Consider the following 17,736-nt stretch of genomic DNA (forward strand, 5'->3'; position numbering starts at 1 on the left):
TTTTGTGGAGAAAGGTTCTTCAACCATCGCTTGCAGTTAAGGTTCTCAACGATCGCTGTATGCGCTTGGATATAGTAACAAACGTGGGTCTCGTGTCTCTAATCAATGTTTACCTTCCTACAAACTATAGGGACCTGGATAGCTATGAGAAGTTTTGCATGTGTCTCGGCGAGCTCACATGCGCACTTGAAATAATTCGCGCCCAAACTTGTTTATATGGAATACTAGGCGATTGTAACGCCAATGGATATGGTTCACGTTTTATGTCGGAACTTCTCGAGTTTTGTGAGGATAATAATCTTATAATGTCAGATATGCAATTGTTGGGACCTTTAACCCTATTAGTGGCAGGCTCCTGGCTACCCCTATTAGTGGCAGGGGGGCTGTTTACGACCCCCCTTGATATCTCGAGATCTAACGGGCCGATTTTCAAAATTCAAACGGCATTCGATTTCGCTCAACGTGATCTACATTTCTTAAAAATGAAAATTAAAAAATGTCAATGGGGGGGGGTAGAGGGGGGTAAAAACGGGCAAATTGCAGATACATTTTAGACTGTTTATCACGGCCAGGTTTCTGAACCAATCTTAACGCAACTTTTGCCGATCGATAGAAAATGAACCAGGAATTCACATGGATCCTAAAAATATGCATTTTCAAAAATCATAGGCGGATACAGATCATTGAGATTGGGGGTACACAAAAAGTATAGTAAATAAGGTTTTTGTTGGTACTGTTTCTAAAAATGGTGGTAATGGTCTTGTTATGTTACAATTTTCTTATGAGAGAGCGACTACAATTGTATTGGTCATGCATAGGCGGTGTCAGGGCACCTATGTTGGGAGGTAAAACATAACCCCCCTTTTTGGACGCCTGGATCCGCCTATTATAGCAAAAATGTGTCAAAAGAGGATGCACAATAACTGTATATGTTATCACATGATACCTTTCATTCACTGTTCGTAAAACTGGTGCAGCATCGTGATCTTCGCCCAAATGACTCGCTTCACGAATAGGACCCCCCAATTCCCAGTGCTCTGGAGCCACCCCTGGTAAAGTTATGAACTTGAAATTTTCAGGGAATGTGCCCAATTTAGTTTTAGGAAAAGTCAGAAAATTTCAGCATCGTAGCTTCAGCGGTTTCGGAGATATTCCCGAAAAACCTGAGGGGTGGATAAAAACAACCCCCCCCCCCTGCCACTAATAGGGTTAAGTAGTACATACACATATGTGTGTGCTGCTAACTACTCTACATCTTGGTTAGATCACTGTCTAACGAACCAGAATTTGCATAATTGTATTGAGGATATTTCAATCAGTTATCAGATTAGTGCAATCGATCATATGCCATTGTGCGTTACATTTAAGGTTGTACCGTCTGCGATAGTTAAACCTGTCCCTCCTAAGCCTAGGCGTGCCAAGTTGCAATGGGGGAATCCGACCGAGGCAGCAATAACAGCATATAATCAGTACGTGTTTACACGGATACAGCCCCACTTTGAAACTATCACGGACGATCTCCAAGGAGACTGTACAGTAAACTGCAATAGTGCTCAGCATATTGATAGTATTTCCAATATTTACAATACTATGATTCAGGTAATCACATCCGGTGCAGACCAATGTATTCCACAAACGTTAGTTCGGCAAAGGAACTCAAAGGCCATTTCTGGCTGGAATCAAAGTGTTAAGCTTAAGCATGACTTAGCCCGCAAAGCTTTTCTTGATTGGAGGCGTTGTAGCTCTCCTAAGGAAGGCGCAGCTGCTTCCCACATGAGACTGACTAGGCTGAGTTTTAAATATGCCATGAGGAAATGTAAAAGGGAGGAAGATCGGCGCTTAGCCAATAAGCTGGCTTATTCTCTTTCGGCCCAGAGCCTAGATCGCTTCTGGTTATTGCTTAACCCTCGCCCATGTAGGGGGGGGTTGGTGCAACCCCCCCTAAGGTTTTTCGGAAATAGTGCAAAAACGGGCGGCGCTGCCAAATTTTGGGTACCTTATGGGGCAAGCCTTGCGCATCTTTTGATAAAAAAAATTGACCGGGTCATGTCAGGTCACGGAGTTATGACGTCACAAAGGGAACAGCCTCCGGCCGGATTTTCACAAACTGAGTGCCAACGCCCGAGGTTTCCTGCCGGTGGTACGGACATCGGTTGATGGATCGTGATGAAACTTCCCATGCATGTTGGGGCAAGTATTGGCTATCATATGGTATAAGAAACTTGACCGGGTCAGGTCAGGTCACGGAGCTATGACGTCACAAGAGGAACAGCGTCCGGTACTATTTTTGAAAAGCGCCCGAACCACTATTTTGCTAATTCTTGTCACCTCAATGGGAATATGCAGCAATATTAGCTTCTATAGGGAGCAAATGGACCTCCCAAATCCAAAAATACAATCAGATTTCAAAAATTTAAATTTTGATTTTTCGAATTTCTGCCGCCGACTGTGACCTTGCCGACTTCCGGCGCTCCCAACGCGCCATTTTTAGAGCTAGGGAAACGAAATACATACCAAACGATAGAGAATTGATCAAGGAACACGATAGTGAAGGTTTCAAGTCGATATCTCCCACCGTTTTGCCGCAATCGCCGCGGAAAGTTGAAAAAAGTCTATTTTTCCGAAAATTTGACCTTTGACCGGTCAAAAGTAGGTCAAATGTTGACCTAAGACCAAAAATATACCACCAATCGCGAGATCTCGGCGAGAGCAATCCGTTGGTCTTTTCCGCTAAGCTCTACGACGCTCCGTTTTCAAACGCCAGGGGGGGGGGTCGCACCAACCCCCCCCCCCCTGCATGGGCGAAGGTGGCAGATCGCCGTTTACGGGCGAGGGTTAAGAGACACTTGGGCGGTGGTGTTTCCCTTCCTCTGAGCTTTGGTAATATAGCTGGCGATGAAAAGATTTTAGCTATGTGGAAGGAATATTTCATGTCAGTTTTTAATGATCGTAGCTGTAGTAGTGACTTTGCTGTCATCGCTGACCTACCATCTGGTAGGGCTAATATGACATCACCAATAACTGATGAAGACGTGCTTTCTGCTCTACGTCAGCTGAAAAGTGGGAAAACAGCTGGACATGATGGGGTGTCTGCTGACCACCTGCTACATCTACATGCAGAATCTTTGCCATGTCTTTTGGCACATTTATTCAATTGCATGCTAAATCATTGTATGCTTCCTGACAGCCTAATTTATTCTTTGTTAGTCCCCATTGTCAAGAATAAGAATGGTGCGTTGGACGACAAATCAAATTATAGGGCTATAGCCCTTTCGACAACGATATCAAAGGTGTTAGAACTTATTCTGGTTGAAAAGCTAGCTCCCTTCTTAAAGACATGTGAATCCCAATTTGGATTCAAGGATGGCCATTCGACATCTCATGCTGTTTATGCATTTAAAGAGACAGTGAACTATTACACAGAGCGAGGCAGTTCGGTGTATGTGTCCTTTTTAGATGCAAGTAAGGCGTTTGACAGAGTGTGTCATGCCACGCTTTTTAAGATACTTGATCAACGAAAAGTTCCCCCAATATATTTGAAACTTCTTATTCACTGGTACGGGCATCAGAGAATGAGTGTCAAATGGGCCAGTAGGGAATCAGTGTCATTTTCCATCCAGAATGGTGTAAGACAGGGCGGAAACCTTTCCCCATTGCTATTCAATGTATATATTGATGATCTGTTGATTAAGTTGCGTTCCCTTCGAACTGGATGTTTTGTTGGCGATTGTGCCGTCAGTGTCGTCGCCTATGCGGATGATATAGTGCTTCTATCCCCCACCAGACAAGGGCTTCAGACTCTGGTGGATCAGTGTGAATGTTTTGCTGTGTCCAGAGATATAAGGTTTAATGTGCAAAAAACTGTGTGCATGGTTTTTAACCCTAGGAAGCCTTATAAAGCTAGTCATTTAATGAACTCTAAGGAGCCAAAAATCGCACTGTGTGGTGAGAATCTGAAATGGGTCAGTCAATTTAAATACCTTGGCCATATCATTTCTAATGACTTATGTGATGTGCCCGATATTCGAAGGGTAAAGCGTTCAATGTATTATATGACCAACATGCTTTATGCAAAGCTCAGGCATGCTAATAAGAGTTTACTTATAAAATTATTTAAGTCATACTGTACACATATGTATGGATGTGAACTATGGAATGTTGATAACAATCAGAGATCTCTTCGTGAAATGCATGTAGCGTATCATCGGTGTATTAAAAAGCTTATGAATTTGCCCCTTGGAGCCAGAAATCATGAACTGTGTCATCGAGTCAAATTACTCACTTGTCCTATGCTTCTGGCTAAAAGACAGCTCATGTTTCACCGTCGCATCAATCAAAGCAGTAATGGTATTGTCCAGTGTATTAGAAATAGTGTAATAGGCCGTAATGGATTATCTGCGAAAGCTAGCCTCGCAATACGGAGACGCTACAACCTACTAGGCTTGGATTTCAGTGTCATAACTCCATTTGACATACAAAACATAGAAAAACACGGAACAAATAGTGCATGGACGCGTTTCGATTATTAAATCTTCATCAGCATGACATAATCACAGAGAAAACAAGATATAGCACACAAACATTCAAGCTCGTCACAGTGCAATCGTCTTGATTTTAATTTTTTTTTTTTTGCATATGACATATTCACTACTAATCCACCTGTAGGAGAATATCCACGAAAAATGATAGCAAAATAGATCACTGGCATACATATGACACATGGATAACAACAAATTTATACAGTACGATCATGAACAAGTAGGTACTTATACAAACTAATGACGCGTCTTCTTTAAACTATACATCGCCGCTGGTTTAGCCCATTTCATCGAACCCACCCTAATATTAATCGTTTCGTTCATTGCTATAAATGCCGCCTCTGTCGCCTTCCGATTGTCTTTGTTTTTACATAATGCTATAATTTCCGCCCCGCCCCATCTTGGTAAATGATGTGTTTTCTGAGCATGAATTACTACCGCGCTATGTTCTGCGTTGTTTCGCATGTCCCGCTTATGTTCCTTTAATCTAACGTCTAAGCCCCTCCCGGTTTCCCCTATATATGATTTGTCACAAGAACCACAAGGAATCTTATACACTAAACTTTTTTCTTCTCCATTTCTTTTTGTGTGGTTTTTCAGTATATCCCCTACCTTTGTTCCCGAAGAGAAAGCTATTTTAAATCCAGTCATTTCAATCTGTTTCGCTATCATCTCGGCTGGTTTCGAATTGGGAAGTGTTATATATCGTTCGGTTTTCTTCGTCTTTGTTGTCGCGCTTCGCTTTCGAATATTGATAGCTTTTCTTTTCAAGTTGACTAGAAATCCTTTGGGGTACTTTAATTTCGTGAACGATGCCATGATGTGCTGAATCTCTTCATCTATAAACTCTTCACTACAAATGCGATACGCTCTAAGGAAAAACCCCAACACTATCCCACTTTTAACCCGATCATTGTGTCCAGAATAGAAATGTACGTACGACTCTTTGTTTGTAGGCTTTCGATACACTTTAAATTTTGGCTGACTCCCACGTATGATCACAGTATCAAGAAAAGCAATCGTCCCGTTGCTTTCTTTCTCAAGTGTAAACTGAATCTTTTCCTCTACCGAGTTAAGTCTATCAAGTTTGTCCTCTAAGTTCGTTTCTTTTGGCACTACTACGAGAATATCGTCAACATAACGCAACCAAATTACGTTACTGCCCATGATGCCCTGATAATGGTGCTTTTCGAGCCACTCCATGTACAAACATGCCGCCACCGGGCTCAGTGGTGACCCCATGGCTAGTCCCCTATGTTGACTATACTCATCAGACTGAAATTGAAATCCCCCAAAGTTAAGGCACATTGTAAGTAATTTCAAATAGTCATCTTTTGGCACAGGTAACTGTTCGGAGTCCATATTCGCTACTACAGATTTGATTGCCTCTAACGCACCGTCTACCGAAACGTTGGTAAACAAAGACTTCACATCGAAACTAGCCAGGAACTTATCTGATAAGTCCATGTCCTTGATCTTGTCCATGAGATCCTCAGTGTTGCGGAGATGTGCGTCACTGATCGTGCCCAACGTGCTTGAAAGAGGCCTGGCCAAGACCTTCGCGAGTCGGTGTGGAGCACTGCCGATCCCTGACGTTATCGGTCGCATCGGAACATTCGTTTTGTGTAGCTTCGGGAGACCGCGCATTCGTGGTGCAGCAGGCGCCTCTTCTAGTAGATGGAGAAGATTTTTCCCTTTTTCGGATTTCTTGAGTACCTGTCTTGCTTCTTGATTGAACTTCTTACTAATTTTGTCCGTGTATCCCGAAGGTTTCTTTTCGAAAGAAAAGAAAGAAAAGAAGGTTTCTTTTCTTTCTTTTCGAAAGAAAAGAAACCTTCGGGATACACGGACAAAATTAGTAAGAAGTTCAATCAAGAAGCAAGACAGGTACTCAAGAAATCCGAAAAAGGGAAAAATCTTCTCCATCTACTAGAAGAGGCGCCTGCTGCACCACGAATGCGCGGTCTCCCGAAGCTACACAAAACGAATGTTCCGATGCGACCGATAACGTCAGGGATCGGCAGTGCTCCACACCGACTCGCGAAGGTCTTGGCCAGGCCTCTTTCAAGCACGTTGGGCACGATCAGTGACGCACATCTCCGCAACACTGAGGATCTCATGGACAAGATCAAGGACATGGACTTATCAGATAAGTTCCTGGCTAGTTTCGATGTGAAGTCTTTGTTTACCAACGTTTCGGTAGACGGTGCGTTAGAGGCAATCAAATCTGTAGTAGCGAATATGGACTCCGAACAGTTACCTGTGCCAAAAGATGACTATTTGAAATTACTTACAATGTGCCTTAACTTTGGGGGATTTCAATTTCAGTCTGATGAGTATAGTCAACATAGGGGACTAGCCATGGGGTCACCACTGAGCCCGGTGGCGGCATGTTTGTACATGGAGTGGCTCGAAAAGCACCATTATCAGGGCATCATGGGCAGTAACGTAATTTGGTTGCGTTATGTTGACGATATTCTCGTAGTAGTGCCAAAAGAAACGAACTTAGAGGACAAACTTGATAGACTTAACTCGGTAGAGGAAAAGATTCAGTTTACACTTGAGAAAGAAAGCAACGGGACGATTGCTTTTCTTGATACTGTGATCATACGTGGGAGTCAGCCAAAATTTAAAGTGTATCGAAAGCCTACAAACAAAGAGTCGTACGTACATTTCTATTCTGGACACAATGATCGGGTTAAAAGTGGGATAGTGTTGGGGTTTTTCCTTAGAGCGTATCGCATTTGTAGTGAAGAGTTTATAGATGAAGAGATTCAGCACATCATGGCATCGTTCACGAAATTAAAGTACCCCAAAGGATTTCTAGTCAACTTGAAAAGAAAAGCTATCAATATTCGAAAGCGAAGCGCGACAACAAAGACGAAGAAAACCGAACGATATATAACACTTCCCAATTCGAAACCAGCCGAGATGATAGCGAAACAGATTGAAATGACTGGATTTAAAATAGCTTTCTCTTCGGGAACAAAGGTAGGGGATATACTGAAAAACCACACAAAAAGAAATGGAGAAGAAAAAAGTTTAGTGTATAAGATTCCTTGTGGTTCTTGTGACAAATCATATATAGGGGAAACCGGGAGGGGCTTAGACGTTAGATTAAAGGAACATAAGCGGGACATGCGAAACAACGCAGAACATAGCGCGGTAGTAATTCATGCTCAGAAAACACATCATTTACCAAGATGGGGCGGGGCGGAAATTATAGCATTATGTAAAAACAAAGACAATCGGAAGGCGACAGAGGCGGCATTTATAGCAATGAACGAAACGATTAATATTAGGGTGGGTTCGATGAAATGGGCTAAACCAGCGGCGATGTATAGTTTAAAGAAGACGCGTCATTAGTTTGTATAAGTACCTACTTGTTCATGATCGTACTGTATAAATTTGTTGTTATCCATGTGTCATATGTATGCCAGTGATCTATTTTGCTATCATTTTTCGTGGATATTCTCCTACAGGTGGATTAGTAGTGAATATGTCATATGCAAAAAAAAAATTAAAATCAAGACGATTGCACTGTGACGAGCTTGAATGTGTTATGTGCGGACTTGTGGGTTTGATTTCGGCCACTCTAATCGCCCGAGGCACGGCCGGCCACCGGGGCTGACCGGTCGTCCCCTCGAGAGCCAATACGAGAGCTGCCGCCACCCGCCGCCGCAGGCGGTTGCCCGCCTGCGGCGGCGGGTGGCGGCAGCGCGCCTACGGCGTCTGGCGGCGGCGGCGCGCCTGCGGCGACTGGCGGCGGGAGCGCACCTGCGGCGGCCGCGGTTACAGAGAGTGTCGCCGCCGCGGCGGCTGTGCCGCCTACAGTCGGTTCCCGGCAACGGATCTGCCTGCCGGCGACTGGGACGCCAGTCCCCAGGCTGCACTCATCAGCGTCACTCATCGAATTCGACACATGGAGAAGAAAATTCGACGGATACTGTCTGCTCACCCGTGTGCGTGAGCTAACAACAGCGGAACAGAAGGCCGCCCTCATCGCCGTATTAGACGACGACTGGACACGGATCGTCGACTTCGGGCTCCAGCTACCCGCGGACGCGGATCTGGACAGCGTCCTCGAGGCCATGCAGAAGTACTTGCGTCGCCAACGCAACGTCATAGTCGACCGCATGGACTTCACAGCCAGACTACAGCAGCCCGGTGAATCCATCGACGAGTATGTGTGCGCCCTGAGAGAGATAGCAGCGTGCTGTGACTTTTGCCAACACTGTGCCGATGATCGATTCCGGGATCATATCGTCGTGGGCACAATCGACAGTGACGCGCGAAGGCGCATGCTAGAGACTGCCGACCTCACATTTGAGAAAGCGCTGGACATATGTCGTGCCTGTGAATGCGCCACCAACAACAATCAGGAGATAACGCAGTCAGGGACGGTCGGACGGATATCTCGCTACCGTCAAGAGAAGAACCGGCGACGTTTCGCCAGTGAAGACTCGATCCAGCTGAGCCGGTGCCGCCGGTGCGGCGCGGCGGAGCACAGCGATGACAGACGCTGTCCTGCTCTGGGCCGCGCTTGCAACAGCTGTGGTGAGCGCGACCACTTCGCGGTCACTTGCCGAGGCCGGGCCAGCGGGCGGCGCACGACGGGGAGCAGTCTGCCGCGAATTCGCCACGACCATGAGCGACCGCGGAGTGACGAGCTCACGCCCCCGCGCGCGGAGCGTGGCCGCAGCCGTGGCCCTGGAACCAGACGCGCCGACAGCGCCACCTATGGTAATCAGGCTCGAAGAACCAGCGCCACCTCTCGGCGACGCCAGCAGTTCTGGAGCTCTGGCGGCAATCGGGTGGCCGGCATCAGCGGAGACGGAGATCTGGTCAGTGGAAGCGAGGAGGATGAAGAGGCAGACTCAACAGCAGCGTCGCTGTTGAACGTATACGTCTCAGATGTGCGACTGAAGAACAGCAGCGTGAAGCGCTCCCCACGCATAGAACTGGAGACCGTGTATCGGGGTCGGCGACCGATTCCAACCACCTGGACCCCTGATACCGGTGCAGAGGTCTCGGTCATATCACGAGACCAAGCCAGGCTTCTGGGCGTCGAGCTGGACGATCTGCGCCCGTCGAAGACGACACTGTGGACCGCTGATGGACGGAAAATGCACTGCATGGGGACATGTAACCTGACGCTGCTTCTTGGAGACGTCAGCCACTCAGCCGAGATATCTGTCATGGAGTCACTTCACACGCCTCTCCTGTCGTGGCACGACTGCGTGAAGCTCGGCATCTTGCCGTCTGGTTTCCCTCGGCAGATCAGACGTCTGGAGAGCCACCACTCGTCTGGAGGACCGGACAGTGAGCCGGCAGGCGCGCGCAGTCGGAGTTCGCCAGCTGCTGCGCCACCCACGCGCGCTGCCAGACCCCGCTCAGCCAGCCCAGCAACCACGAGGCAGCCACCGGCATGGATCAGCAAGATGAAGAGATGCCACACTGGCATACCGCCGGATGAACACCGTCAACAACACTTCGCAGCTCTGAAGGCAGAATTCCCGAAGGTGTTTGACATCGAATCAGGACTACGGGAGATGGTCGGCGAGCCAATGTCCATTGAGCTCACGGATGACGCGACGCCGTACGCTCAGACGAGCGCGCGCAACATCCCATTCAACTGGAGAGACGACGTGCGCCGACAGCTGGACGAACTTCTTCAACATGACGTCATCGAAGCAGTCGAACATCCGACAGAGTGGTGTCACCCACTGTGCCCTGTGGCCAAGACAGACCCTGACGGCAAGTCCGTCGGATGCCGCATCACAGTGGACTTCACGAAACTCAACCGATTCGTGAAGCGGCCAGTGCACCCTGGTCGCACACCACAAGACGCCGTGTCATCGATCGCCACTGGTGCCAGCTTCTTCACGAAACTGGACTGCAAAGCCGGATACCACCAGATGGCGCTGAGGGAACAAGACCGTGATCTCACCTGCTTCATCACGCCGTGGGGCAGGTACAGATACAAGCGCATGCCGATGGGCATCACCCACTCGGGAGACGTTTACAACCGGCGCGGTGACCAAGCGCTGGGGGACATCCCGAATACAGTGAAAGTGGTAGACGACATGCTAGCGTGGGATGACGACTACTCCACCCACCTGCTACACGTCTGGAAGCTGCTGAAGAGGTGTGACGAGTACAACATCACCTTAAACCCAGCGAAGTGTCAATTCGCCATGAAGACAGTCGACTTCTGTGGCTACAGAGTCAGCTCAGATGGGTACACCGTGGATGAAAAGAAGGTGCAAGCTGTGAAGCACTTCCCGCAGCCGAACAACATAACAGACCTAAGAGCCTTCCTAGGCTTGGTAAACCAACTTGGTGCCTTCTCAGATGAGATCGCGTCGGCCGCTGAGCCACTGCGCCAACTGCTGAAACCTCGCAACGCATGGCTGTGGACACCAGCGCACACCGCAGCGTTCGAGAAGGTGAAGACGGCACTGGTGTCGCCACCCATTCTCGACTTCTACAATCTCACGCGCAGAACTGTTCTGGAGACTGACGCATCACGTCTCGGAGGCCTGGGATTCTGCCTCAGACAACAAGATGAGAACGGCAACTGGCGACTGATACAGTGCGGCTCTCGATTTCTAACTGATGTCGAGACCCGCTACGCCGTGATTGAACTCGAACTACTGGCCCTCGTGTGGGCATGCTATAAAGCTGACACATACCTCAGGGGTATGCAGACGTTTGAAGTGGTTCTGGACCACCGGCCCCTGATTCCGGTTTTGAACAAGAAAACACTGGCAGAAATCGACAATCCCCGCCTGCGGCGACTGCGCGAAAAGCTCATCGCGTACAACTTCGTCACCAGCTGGAGGCAGGGAAAGCTCCACTCCATCCCCGATGCCCTGTCTCGGGCCCCAGTCGAGCGACCGACGGCGGAGGATGAAGCAGCTGAGCACGACATCAGCGTGAGAGTCCAGTCCGTAGTAAGCAGCCTCACCGCTTCAGACAGTGAAACGGACCCCAGCCCGTTCAAGGACGCCGCTCTAGAGGAAGTAAGAGCTGCATCTACCGGCGACCCAGAGCTGCTTGCACTGAAGCACACGATCATGCACGGCTTCCCGGACCATCGGAGAGAACTGGAGCCGATACTGCAGCCCTACTGGGGCTGTCGTGAGCGACTGACTGTCGACAACGGCCTCATCCTGTGCGGCCAGAGACTGGTGATCCCACAGCAACTCAGACGGGTGACGCTGGAGCGTCTGCACTCCAGCCATCAGGGGATCGAAAGGACTAAGCGGCGAGCAAGACAAGTGGTCTACTGGCCACAGATCGACAAACACATCAGCGACCTCGTTGGAGCCTGTTCCAGATGTCAACGTCACCTGCCGAGCCTGCAGAAGGAACCGCTGATGCTGGAGCCGCTGCCGACACGCGTCTTCCAAGCCGTGTCCGCCGACTACTTCAGCTGGGCCGGGCGGACCTACCTGGTCTATGCCGACAGACTGTCCGGTTGGCCGTCCGTGTACCACGTCAGAGGAGAAGCATCAGCCAGAGCTCTCACCAGATGTCTCCGCAAGATGTTTGCGGCCACAGGTGTGCCACAGACACTGAGAACTGACGGCGGAGGACAGTTCACAGCGCGACATACCCGCGAGTTCATGAAGAAATGGGGAGTCATTCATCAAATCTCCACGCCACACTTCCCACAGTCGAACGGACATGCAGAAGCCGCCGTCAAGAACGTCAAGCGGCTCATCAAGAAAACGACGCAGCACGGTGATCTCGACACCGACGAGTTCGTCCACGCTCTGCTCGAGCTTCGGAATACGCCGCGCGCGGACGGACGCTCTCCAGCGCAGGTGTTATTTGGCCACCCGCTGAGGTCGGCAGTTCCGGCCCACCACCGCGCGTTTGCGGCGCAGTGGCAAGAGGCTGCGGACACCTGTGATGCCAGAACTCGACAGCAGAGAAGCCAAACCGAAGAGCGATACAACATGACTGCGCGAGCACACCCAACACTCCGAGTGGGACAAAAGGTCATAGTGCAAGACCCTATCACGAAGGTATGGGACCGTACCGGCACCGTGACCGGCGTGGGGAGCAGGCGCGACTTCAACATCAGACTGCCCAGCGGGCGACTCATGTGGCGGAATCGGCGATACCTGCGACCCCAGAGCGTGGCCGCCTCCCAGTCTCCGCCACCGCAGCCCCAATCTCCACCACCGCAGCAGCGCCGGCCGGACGGAGAGGCGACCGCCGGCAGCCCGCGGCCTGCGCCTCCGCTGCCGCCTGTCGACGGCGTCGGAGAGCCCCCAGCACCGCTCACCGACGCACCCGCGGCACCAGCGGACGCACCGGAGCCGCGACGCAGCAACCGGCAGCGCCAGCGCACAAAACATCTATCTGTGAGCTGGGGCACTAAGTCATACCAGACGATACCGTGATACCGCATCGCTTACTGTCCGACATATGTCATCCCACACCCCGCGTGGTGCCGGGAGACCTCGTCCTCCGCCTCTGGAAGTTTTTTTTTTTGTTTCTGTTAATGGCGTTATGTGCCTGCTCAGTGCTCTGTCGTTAGACGTTAATCACTTTGTACCTCTGTGTTTACGTCTTGCGGGGGAGGTGATGGGATAGTTATCTGGGGGGAGGTGTTATGTGCGGACTTGTGGGTTTGATTTCGGCCACTCTAATCGCCCGAGGCACGGCCGGCCACCGGGGCTGACCGGTCGTCCCCTCGAGAGCCAATACAGTTGACCGACACGAGAGCTAGTGTGTGGACCGGGAGCCGGGGCGAATCGAACAGAATGTTTGTGTGCTATATCTTGTTTTCTCTGTGATTATGTCATGCTGATGAAGATTTAATAATCGAAACGCGTCCATGCACTATTTGTTCCGTGTTTTTCTACTTGTCTATATCAATATATACAAAACATATTTATGTCGAACATTGAGCGTATAGTCAATGAACGCATGATGAGGCGGGACCAAGGCGGGACCACCTAGATCTTGATACCTAGATGTCTGACTTAATGGGTAAAACGCAGCTGTGCTATGTCTGCATGTTCGTGTGTTGTGTTGGTGTGTATTCTTATGTGTGAATATGTACCGTGAAATATCGGTGCGAAATAAATGGATTATTATTATTATTATAATAAACAATCGGTGCACACATCAGCATACACACAGACACACCCCCACGCACACACACACGCACACGCACAAGCACAAGCACCTAAACTGATACATACACATTGCACAAGCACACCGACACATGCATATACACACACAGTCACAAACACAACCCAGTACAAACAGAAATGCCCACACATACATAAATGCAATCATTCCGTTTCTTTAAGAGTGTAGGTTATGTTGTCTGTTTGAAAACTTGTTTGTTTGGTTGCTTCTTGCTCACTTAGGTTACTGTTTGTTGTGTTTGAACGGAAGATTGTTGAACGTTACTGTGTTTGAACGCCGGCCTGTGGCGGAGCCCTAAGCTTGCCGAGCATTGGGCCCCCGCCCCTATGACCCATCCGGGCAACCTGGGTACCGGTCCCACTTGAAAGGGACCGGGCGGGCGGAGCGCCGGCCTGTCGGGTCGGGTCGGCGCTCCCCTCGCCCGGGCGGTGGTTAGGGGGCACCCCCGGGAAAGATGATTTTCCGGGGGTGCGGGCGGGGGCTCGCGGCCCGTTAAAAAAAAAAATGCGTCGCCTAGGCAGCTTTGAAAGGACACACGCGGCACTGAAGTTATGCTTGCGCTCCTGATGCGTATAAACTAAAAGAACCGTGCCAGCTCCATGCCTAATGTGCGCTTACTTATTGTGTGTGTATTACTTCCTAGATGTTCAAATAAATGAAGGAGAGAGAGAGAAAAAGAAGCGTTTGTTCGAAGCATTTGCGAATAGTAGGTTTATGGGTTAATGGTCCTATAACTGTTGCCAAAAATTTACTATTTATCTATTCCGTGACCGTGTCAATTCATACACTGTGAAGCATCAGCGAAATTCATAGACCATTACAGATGGCAGGAGTGTCGTTTGTACAGAGGTCGCTGATGGGCAGGGTCACCGCCGCTCCTGGTAGGCGGATGACCTATGTCATGACGCATGAATTAGCCGCTATCCAGGATGAAAAAGGTTAACATTACGAGTCAATGGCACTGTGCCACAAATATTAGAGCGACAAGAAACTCTACTTGAAGTAAAAGTTTTGGCAGGTTTTGAAACGGCTAGTTCATGAACATGATTGAAAATTGTCCACGCATTCAGAAGTGATCGCGAAAAATCAGGGCCTCAAAGCCAGTGTTCGGCGCCAATAGTACCGACCTCTACTTATTTACTTTACTTTTCGAAAAAAATCGTCATTTGAGAACTGTGACGAAAAATAAGTGGCCTAAATCCGATGAGTATAAAACAGGATTTGAGGTACCTTATGTTTCGCCCCTTTAGCCTCTGCCCCCTCCTTCCCGCTCCAGTGAAAATTCCTTAGAAGAGGCCTTGTGGAGTGAAGTGCGGATCAAGCTTGACCGATGCTCCACTGCCTATATCTTAACTCGGGGCCAGAACTGGCCAGGGGTCGTAACTAAGAAACTATAGGAGATACAGACGTGTTTTTGGACTCAAACGAAACGTTGGAGACTAACGATCATTTAAAGTGCGCCGAAGTTTAGCTTGTGAGAGTTGTCTGACTTTGTTGTACATTTTCAACGTTTTCAAAAGTAAAGAGACTACAAGTTTCCGTCGCTGAAGATGCTCTGATCATTTTTGAACACGATAGTGGCCAAATGAAAACGTTTAAAAATAGTTGATGTTTCGCGTCCTGGCCAGTTTTTGGCCCGAGTTAAAACACGGTGCACTGGGGCTCCTGGATTTCCACGCCCTGCTGGTGGGGGAGTATTTGATATCCACTCTAACTCGGTTCCTGGCCACATAGCGCTACGGGGAAGGCGGCATTCGAAAGAGCGTCAAAAATAATGACTAAATCATTTCTATCACTTCTTTGGTCAGGTCAAATGCCAGGTCACGAGAGGTCATCGAATGCCAAATGTCGCCGATTTTCAGGTGGAATGTCGACAATGTCTAACAAACCGGCGCATTACCCGGAAACCAATACAATTACAGCGCCCCGGAAAAGCGCATTTCATAGCCCTATTAGCGCTCTTTCTGATAATTCCTCTCAGCTTTGACCTACGGTCAATGGTTTTGCCTGCAGGGGGTAACGATTTTTTGGAATATTTTTTTCAGCAATAACGTCTGACTCAAACGTTGCACGAGCTTATTTTTACTCAGGCATCGTCTTCCTCTCGTCAAGACGCATCGAATGAAATAAAATTTGGTCTTGAAATATCAACTTGAAAATTGGAACTCAGGTCAAGGTCGTGACCTGACCGGAAAAAGATCATATGGCATATCAGTCGATCCGTATCGTCGAATTGAACATATCTTAGATGTTTTCACCGCTCTAGCATACATCTATGAAAAGTTATTAGCGAAAAACTGTTGGCTACCATTCGTGACCTGAGGGACAAGAAAGGGGTCACTGATGCCATTTTCCAGTTCATTGTGTCATTTTTACCCGAGTGTTAAGAATGACGTTCGTCCAAAAGAGGCGCTTTTCAATTTTCTCTCATTGACTTATAATGGAGGGGTCGCAAAAGTGACCCGACTGTAGGTCACCGATATCAAAATTCCGAGACATACATTTTGTACATAATGTTGTTCTTATCAATCGCTGAAAAGTTCAAAGTACTCGGGCACTCGGTGTGGCTATGGCAGACATTGAAACTTTTTTTTATAAGGTGAGGTGACTTTGTTTGACCTAGCGACCTGACCTTGAGTGACCTTGGTCTGAAATTTTCATAGCATGTGCATACAAGATGTATGCAGAGCTGTGCCAGAGACGGCGGTGGATGTTCGCGAAAAACCACGCGGGGGGGGGGTTCAAACACCCCCGCGCAGGGCGCGGGTTCATTTAGCAGCTCAGTAATTAGGTACATAGGCACTGCGCACTGCCTCCGGATTCACCGATCCATCGTCCAGGGTCGAGAAGAAACCGAGTCTAACCGTCGGCTCGGGTCTGTGTTTCAGTTCAGAATGGTCTGACCATGTGCTCGGGTCTGTGTTTTAGTTCAGAATGGTCTGATCATGTGCTCGGGTCTATGTTCAGTTAAGAATGGTCTCACCATGTGCTCGAGTCTGTGTTTCAGTTCAGAATGGTCTGACCATGTGCTCGGGTCTGTGTTTCAGTTCAGAATGGTCTGACCATTTGCTCGGGTCTGTGTTTCAGTTCCGAATGGTCTGACCATGTGCTCGGGTCTGTGTTTCAGTTCAGAATGGTCTGACCATGTGCTCGGGTCTGTGTTTCAGTTCAGAATGGTCTGACCATTTGCTCGGGTCTGTGTTTCAGTTCAGAATGGTCTGACTATTTGCTCGGGTCTGTGTTTCAGTTCCGAATGGTCTGACCATGTGCTCGGGTCTGTGTTTCAGTTCAGAATGGTCTGACCATGTGCTCGGGTCTGTGTTTCAGTTCAGAATGGTCTGACCATGTGCTCGGGTCTGTGTTTCAGTTCAGAATGGTCTGACCATGTGCTCGGGTCTGTGTTTCAGTTCATAGTCTACCGAACCTCAGTGTACTCAGCCTGTCAGGCTGCTCTAAAATCACCGATGAGGGCATCGAAGTCATAGCGGAAAACCTGAAAGGTAAGTTTGAAATAGCGTAAATGCGTATACTGAATACTGTATGGAGTAACGGGCAATCGAAAAAATACTTCCCCGTGTGACGTCACTGTAGCCCTGGGGTGAATGAAGACCGATCAATGCTTTATTGCCCGAGGCGTCGCTGATGGCAATAATGCTTGCTCTTCACCTGAGGGCTACAGAGACGTCACAGAGGGCAATGGTGTTTGCTTATTGCCCGCTACCCCATACAGTATTCATTTTATTGCACGGCCCACCCCGGCTCGTGGTTACCTATTCGCGCTAACTTTATTTATCATCTTTTAACTATATGACCAGTATAGCGCCTTTTGGGGCGACTAACGGAGCGAGCGAGAGGGTGAGCCTTGCACGTGCGAAATTTCGAGGGGGTACCTCCAGCTGACTTGTGCACGGCACCCTACTAACCGGTCCTAGCGATGTGCCAAATTTGAGCACAATCGGCCCAGCCGTTCTCGAGATCTGGAAGCGGCACCCTGCACGTGCGCACGTGCAAAATGGGTCCCAAC

General features: G+C 48.9%; 1 protein-coding gene across 1 annotated transcript in view; it reads left to right on the top strand.

The window, feature by feature from the left end:
• The window catches only part of LOC122369362 (F-box/LRR-repeat protein 16-like), a 46,839-nt gene that overhangs the window by 20,250 nt on the left and 8,853 nt on the right, over positions 1-17,736 (top strand). The window contains exon 2 of the mRNA XM_043344056.1: positions 17,120-17,212. Within this exon, the coding sequence (XP_043199991.1) occupies positions 17,120-17,212 (93 nt within the window). The remainder of the gene's footprint in view (positions 1-17,119; positions 17,213-17,736) is intronic.

Source organism: Amphibalanus amphitrite, unplaced genomic scaffold (genome assembly GCF_019059575.1).
Source record: "Amphibalanus amphitrite isolate SeventyFive unplaced genomic scaffold, NRLGWU_Aamphi_draft 001028F_arrow, whole genome shotgun sequence".
NCBI classification, from domain to species: Eukaryota; Metazoa; Arthropoda; class Thecostraca; order Balanomorpha; family Balanidae; genus Amphibalanus; species Amphibalanus amphitrite.